This window comes from Macrotis lagotis, chromosome 3 (genome assembly GCF_037893015.1).
Source record: "Macrotis lagotis isolate mMagLag1 chromosome 3, bilby.v1.9.chrom.fasta, whole genome shotgun sequence".
NCBI lineage: Eukaryota > Metazoa > Chordata > Mammalia > Peramelemorphia > Peramelidae > Macrotis > Macrotis lagotis.
In genome coordinates, this window is record NC_133660.1 from 299689609 (window position 1) to 299697594 (window position 7986).

A 7986-nucleotide genomic window follows, 5' to 3' on the forward strand; every position below is an offset into this window, starting at 1 on the left:
GATAGAAAAAATACATTTAATTTTAAAAGGCATTCTTTAAGCCAAATGGCTCAAAGTATTATGATAGGGAATCTAAATAATATTAATATGTATAATGTTACATAGTATACTTTGAAAAGGAATTTGAAAGTGTATAATCTTTAGAATGTTTTGCCTGCCCTTCAAAAAAGTAAAAAATACTAAAAGGAAAATATAAAGAAGCAATACCTTTCAGAAAAGAGGGATACAAACAATATTTTCAGAGAACATTGAATTGCTATAGGTAGTTTATCAATATAATGAATTGCATCAACCTGAGTGTTGTGATCACCATTTTCCTTCCTGATTCTCTATGATCTATTCTGTTTCTTTACATTTTTCTTTTTTTTTCTAGTAGGATTTCTCCCCACTCTAAGACTTTTATGAGTTATTAGATGAAGAAATGACAGCAAAATCTGATATTCAGTAATAATAAAAGCAAACATTGCTGTATTCACCCAGTTATTTAACAGAAATTAGCCATTTGGTTATAGAATGGGGGAGGGGGTAAAGAAATCCAGCATAGTAAGGAGTAAGGGAATCAGGGCAGTTACATATTGTTTTCAGTTTTCACATTTTTATTTCACTTCGATGCAGATTTATAAGAGTATGACACATCTGAAGTAGCAACAAGGTTAAACAATAGCTGATTAAATGTATTACAACATCTGGAACCATTAATTCTAGCAGAATAAGCAATATGCTCTTTTACTTGTTTATTTTAAAATTGTTGTTGCTGTTGTAGTTGCTATTTTGGTTTATGGTAGTTGCAGCGGTGGTGGTGATGATGTTGATGATTTTAATGATGATGAAGATGATAATCCTTTAATGGGAAATCATTTCTGGCTTATTAAGTTCCTGAGTATTTCCTTCACATCATTGTTCCTGAGGCTGTATATATAAGGGGATTCAACATGGGGATGACCACTGCATAGAAAACAGAGTCCAATTTGAGGGTGAACCAGGAACTTTTAGTATTGGGTATACAGTAGAGGAAAAACACTGTACCATAGAAGATTCCAACAGCAGTCAAATGAGAGGCACAAGTAGAAAAGGCCTTATGCCTTGCCCTAACTGAATGCATCTTCATGACAGTTATAAAAATAAAAATATAAGAAGTGAATATGACAATTAATGTGCTCATCATATTAATATTTGTAACTATAAATAGAATCATCTCACTAACATATTTATCAGAGCAAGAGGCAGAGAGTATGCCAGAATACTCACAGAGGAAATTATCAATAATAGTAGTACCACAAAAAGATAGTTGGAGAAGAGAGACAGTGTAGACCAGAGAGAAGAATATTCCCCAGGAGAATGCTGCAGCCATTAGCAGGGCACAGAATTTCTGAGACATGATAGCCAAATATAAAAGGGGATTACAAATTGCCACAAAGCGGTCATATGCCATCACTGCCAAAATGAATGTTTCAGTCAAAGCACAGGAAACAAAAAAGAAGAATTGTGTGAAGCAATTAGGGATAGATATTGTCTTATCTTCTGCAACTAAATTATCTAACAGCTTTGGTGTAACAGAAGTGGAGTAACAGAAATCCACAAAGGACAAATATTTAAGGAAAAAATACATAGGAGTGTGTAATTTGGGTTTCATGATAATGATTGCAATCATTCCAAGATTTCCAACCACAGAGATCACATAAATGACCAAAAAGATCAGCAAGAGAAGAATATGAAGATCTGGATACTCAGAGAATCCCAAGAGAATAAATATAACTGTAGCACTCTGATTTCTGTCAGAGATCATCATGCAAAAACTGAAAAAAAAATTGAAAAGTTATCCTAAGTGGGTCTTTGATAATCAGTTGAAGGGAGACTTAAATAAATGTTTATAATTGAAGCACATTTAAGGAAATCAAATATTTCTTTGGTGAAAGGCAATATTTTCTGTTGGATAAAAGGTCTGCCCTGAAATAAAAAAAATCCTAGATTCTTCTCTTATATGACACATACTAAATTATAAACCTAAAACAATCACAACCTCTGAGTGATCCAGGCAACTCATTAATACTCTAAGTTACAGAAAATCAGATGATCATCTGTTAGAAGAGTTGATTTCACAATGAAATCTATTTATACCAAATAAATTGGATGTCTTAGCAAAAATATAAATTGTAATAAAATTCATTTCTGCAATTATTATTTATTAAAACATCAAATAAATTCATAGTATCAGAAATGTGCATAAGTTGGATGAGAAAAAGGGGAATTAGATTGACTTTTCTCAAAGGAGAGGAGTAAAAACAAAGAGATGAGATAGCAGAGGAGATGAAATGTGAGAAGGTAATTGATTTATTAGTGGAAGGAGATAGAATTAAGAGTAAGAAACAGAATCTAGAATGATTCTGAACATTTTAGTCATATAACACAAGAAATTCTGCATATGGGAACACTCTCCAAATTTTTTGGTTCTGAAAGGAGAACATCCAAAGTAATTTTATGTTTGTATGAATGTTTTATTTTCCCTTTTTCCCAGGAAGAAATAAAACAAAATGATCTTGCTTTTTAATTTGTCAGTACACAGTTACTAGTCATTCTATCTTTAATCTTCTACATGTTTTATTCTTTCAACATTTAACTTAGTTTTCTAAAATCCTTTAGATTTCTATTTCTATTACTCTTCCAATTTTTTATTTTGTTTTTCCTTGTTTTTCCTTCTCTTAATGTGCCTTGTGATTTCTCAGCTTGAAGTGGGATCTAACAAGGTTAATAATTTTTGCAGTTTGTTATTAGTCAAAGTCTAAACCCTCAAATCTGTAACAAACATTTATAATTTTGGAATATGTATCTCTCACCTATAGTTTATTATTCTAAAAATCACAGAAACACAGATGATTACAACTTGCTAAAACTGGCTACTAATCATTGTGAGAATCATATAACTTTACAGCAGAACAATATAAAGATGACATATTTATGAGGAAAAGTATTTACCTGATTCACTAGTCACCAGAATGTTTAGCAATTTCCTTGATTTTTTAATGTATAAATATCTCTCTCTCCCTCTTCTTGGAGTGTTCATCTCCCAATATGGCTTGTACCTACATATTTTTGCCAAATTCTAGAGAATAAACTTCATTTTAAAATTATATTTCCTTGGGGTGGCTAGGTGGTGCAGCGGATAGAGCACTGGCCCTGGAGTCAGGAGTACCTGAGTCCAAATGTGGCCTCAGACACTTAATAATTACCTAACTGTGTGGCCTTGGGAAAGCCACTTAAGCCCATTTGCCTTGCAAAAACATTAAAAAAATTATATTTCATTTTATTTTCACTCATATTTAATTTAACAGATCCATAGGAAATATTTCATATTAACTTCAGAACTTGTTTTTAAGACTTTAACAAGTCTTCCTTATTGTCTCAATTTATACAGAATGAAAACAAAATGTCCCCACATGATAAGTTAAACGTCTGCTAATTTTGAATACATTCTCTCAATGCACTGGAATCTGAGAGTTCATTAATAACCCTGTACAAGCAAATGGTTGAGTAGCTAGGTGGCAGAATGGATAGAGCAGAAGTCTTTGAATCACTAGGACCTGAGTTGAAATCTGACCTGACATTAATAATTACCTAGCTGTGTGACCTTGGACAATTCGCTAAACCCCATTGCCTTTCAATAATAATAATAATAATAATAAAATAAAGACAAGTGGTTGAGGAAGTGATCAAAAGTAATTTGGAAATCACATTCAAGAAATGAAGTCTGTTATCCTCAAATGTGATCTATTTGAATCCTTCATTACTTTTTCTTGCCTTTTTTTTACTTCTTTAAAATTTTTGTGATTTATAGCATAGTTTGGATAGTCAGAACCTGTCTCGATCCATTAACTAGGAAAATGGGAATGTCCATGTGGTAAAAAAAAAAAATGACATGGTTGCTACCTGTATCCCTCTAACTTACAGCCCAAGAGAGCTGTGGTCTACATTGCATCTTTTTTTGGTCCTTGGCGCTGTGGGTTATCATTGAATTCATCAATGTTTATTCAATTCTGTACTTGGCCCTGAATAAATTTTTGTTAGGCAATGCAACCCAGAAGAGCTAAAATATTGGCCCACTCTGGAAGTTTTTCTCTACTTGTTTTGTTCTTGCTTTCCAGTGTTTACATGTATAGAATATATTTAATACAAATTATAGCATGAGTGGGGAAATGAGACCCAGGGGTTTCCCTGATTCTGGGACAATTGGAGCAGAGATGGAAAATAATACAATTATGTAGAACATCAGAAGATTCTGAGTCAGCAACCTGATTCCTTGTCACTTTCATCAGAGACTTGATGGAAGAAAAAAACTTTAATATTTCCTTCTTTAGTCTCTGTATCAGACTACCTGGAAAGCTAAAGAAAATATTTAATTCAATTCTGTGACATTCAAATCTTGTTTTAATCTGAACTATATCAACTCCCAAAATCTTATCTTCTATCAGAGTTAATAATTTTAAATGGACAAAAGTCTTCTTTGACTCCTAGTTAAAGTCTAAATTCTCAATCTGCAATGGAGGAATATAAGTTTGAAATTTCTATCTCTCCTATTGTTATTTGTTCTAACAATCACAGCAAGACTGATGATTAAAAATTGGGAAATCTGGCTTTGTGAGAACCACATACTTTTTTTTGTTATTTGTTAACTATTAAATATTGTTAAATGTTAAATATTAAATCAAGGACAAGATAGTAATCCATCTTAAATATCTACCATAAGGATGACAAATGCGTAACCTGATTTACTAGCCACCAGAAGTTTTATTGATCCTCTGTTTAATGATCTCTATTTTTGGAGTCCTTTTGGATAGATGGTCTCTATAGGTTTTATGGTAAATCCTAGAGAATGAACTTCATATTGAACACATATATTCTGTCATTTTATTTTAACTGAAGATTTATAAGCTTTATACTATGTCATGTTCTACAAAATTTTCAAAATATGCTAATTATAATTCCCTAAATCCAACATGAATTTCCTCTATTCTTCTTTTAGTCACACAATTTCTCCTTGCTGACATGCCCTCACTCTTCTGCCCCATTTCATGAAGGGTCTGTTGAAGTTTGATTGTATATCAAGTATTCCCTGGGTAGCTATCCTGAGTAGCTACCCTGACTGCACCAACTCTAAAAACCAATTCCAATCATAATATGAATACACAGACGTTTAATATGTAGTCTCTGACATCTGAATTGTTTTTGTGCATGTCAGTCTTCTCACATATATCCTATTATTGAATTCAGAAACCTATACTTCCCAAGATTCTATATCTCCCCAATAAATGAGAAAGATAGTAGTGAACAAAATGATTTGAGAGAAGTACCTACCTCCTTTTCCTGGTAGTTGCTTTCAGATCAAGAAATTTCTTAAATTTTCTAGTATCAATATTAGCCTGTGAAAAGGAAATAGAAGGGATTGTCTATAATATCAGATTATTGATGGTTGTTTCCTAGACCCATGGAGCAGTGAATAAAGAATTTTGATTGGATAGCAAACAATGGTCACTGGTAGGAATCATCACTTTCTGCCAAATTTGATCAGAATCAGAATAAAGCTAGTAATGTGAATTTACAGTTTATAAAACTTTTTGAATTGACTGCAGCGAATCAATTTACGTCACTCCCATTCAATGAAAATTCAAAGTGTGCTACTCATGTTTATACTGTACCAGTAATTGAATCTAGCATAAATGCTGTCAGTTGTGCTTTTATGTCAAAAGAAAAAAAAGCATTTTTGAAATAGGTGCCAGAAATTAATGAGCTTGCCTGTCTAGGGCCCAAAGTAAGTCATCAGAGAAGTTGAGACTTTAGGGAATGGTATTTTCTTGAAATCATAAGGGATACTTAATGTCAGAACGTTATTTTCCACTCTTATTTTTGGATACTGATTAAAATCTTTTTAAAAATAACTTTAAAGAGGTCTACTGAGATAAAACAACAAGAGACAATTTTATTTTAAAATATTGCATATAATCTCTTGCTCCAATAATTGAATCATAGTGAGGTAGGATGGTGTCTATCCAGCATAAGAATACTGAATATAACAATCCCAAAACAGTACAACAGGTTGGGTTTCAGATATAGAATTACTTCCTCCTTTATTTTGTCTTATCTCATTCCTGGTCTGCTTCAAGACCCAGTTAAAATCCTTCCTTCTTCAGAAATTTTTCCTGATCTACCCTTACTTTTGGTCATTTAAACCTTTTTGTTGCCTCCAATTAATATATATATATATATATATATATATATATATATATATATATATATATATATATACACATACATACATTTATATATATATTTATGATTTCTATCTCTTTGCACAATCTACTTTAAATCAGTGACATTTTGTCACTGTATTTCTAATATTTAGCATATTTATTGACACATTGAAGGCAATTAATAATAGCTAACATTTACATAATTTTTTATTTTTCTAACAAGCTTTTTGGAAAGAGATGCTAGTAGTATGTCAACTTCACAGATGAGGAAACTGATAAACAGCACAAAATTGATTTGCCCAGGTCACATATCTAGGAAATGGATAAGCTACTTTTGAACTCAGATTTTCCTTATTCTAAGATTAATATGTTATCCATAAGCATTACTTTGTTTCCTTATTTCTTTTTTCTTTTTTTAATATTTTATCTTTTTTCCAATTATATGCCATGAAAGTTTTGTAACATTTATTCAATTGCATATATATGTTACAGTTTTCTCCCACCCTTTCTTCCCACCTTCTTTCCATCAATGACAAATAGTCTGATTAAAGTTTTAAGTGTACATTTGTGTTAAACTTTTTTTTAATAAATTAGCCATTTGTGTTTCAGGAATTAGGACAAAGGGAAAAGAAAGAGAACAATGATATAGGAAGGAAATAATGAGAGAAGTTTTTAAAAAGTGAAGAAAATATCCATTCAATTTCTGCATATTTTCCTCCTCTGGATGTGGATATGTTGTCCATAATAGAACTCCCAGGTTTGGCCTAGATTTCTGTATTTCTAAAAGAAGCTGCATCCATCATTGTTGATTAACTCACAATGTAATTGTTTGTCTTTGCAATGTTCATTTGTTTCTGCTTCCTTTGTTCAGCATCAATTCATATAATTCTTTCCATGGTTTTCTAAAGTCTGACCATTCATAGTTTCTTATAGAACAACAGCATTCCATAACATTCACAGACCATAACTTGTTTAGTCATTCCCCAATTGATGGGCTTTCCTTAAATTTTTGATCCTTTTCCGCTACAAAAAGAACTGCTGTAAAATTTTAAAACAAGTGATATTTTGCCCATTTTTTGTGATTCCTTTTGAATATAGGCGTAGATTGGCATTGTTAGGTTAAATGGTATGAACAGTTTTATTGCTCTTTGCACTTAGAGGCATATTGGTCCATTGAATGGCTAGATGAGTTTAAAACTCCACCAAGAGTACATTAATGTCTTATTATTCCCTCAATCTCTACAACATTACTAATTTTCCTTTTTGACATGCTGGCCAATCTGAAAAATGTGAGGTGGTAGCTCATAATTGTTTTAATTTGTATTTCTCTAATCACTAATGACTTGGAACATTTTTCATATGATCATATATATATCTTTGATTTCTTTACTTAAAAACTGCCAGTTCATATCCTTTTATCATTTGTCAATTGGGTAATGACTTGTAATTTTATAAATTTAATTTAATTCTCTATATATTAGAAATGAGACCATTATCAAAACACTAGTTGTGAAAATTGTGTCCCAACTTTCTCTTTTCCTTCTAATCTTGGCTACATTGGTTTAATTAGTGCAAAAACTTTTAATGTAGTCAAAATTATCTATTTTGCCATTAATAATGTACATTATTTAGTATTTGGTTATAAATTTCTCCCCTTTCCATAGCTCTGAAAGATAGACTATTTCTTGATCTATTAATTGGTATATGATATCACCCTTTATATCACTGGTGGTGAGTCAACCCT

The 7986-nt window shown here is 31.7% G+C and overlaps 1 protein-coding gene across 1 annotated transcript; it reads right to left on the minus strand.

The window, feature by feature from the left end:
• Positions 1-889: 889 nt before the first annotated feature.
• Positions 890-1789, minus strand: LOC141516936 (olfactory receptor 5D18-like). The gene has a single exon (XM_074227890.1). The coding sequence runs from the start codon at positions 1787-1789 to the stop codon at positions 890-892; it is 900 nt and encodes a 299-aa protein (XP_074083991.1).
• Between the last annotated feature and the right edge of the window lie 6197 nt (positions 1790-7986).

Bases quoted from the DNA above. Each gene is read 5' to 3' on its own strand.
- LOC141516936 (XM_074227890.1), bottom strand. From the start codon at position 1,789: ATGATGATCTCTGACAGAAATCAGAGTGCTACAGTTATATTTATTCTC.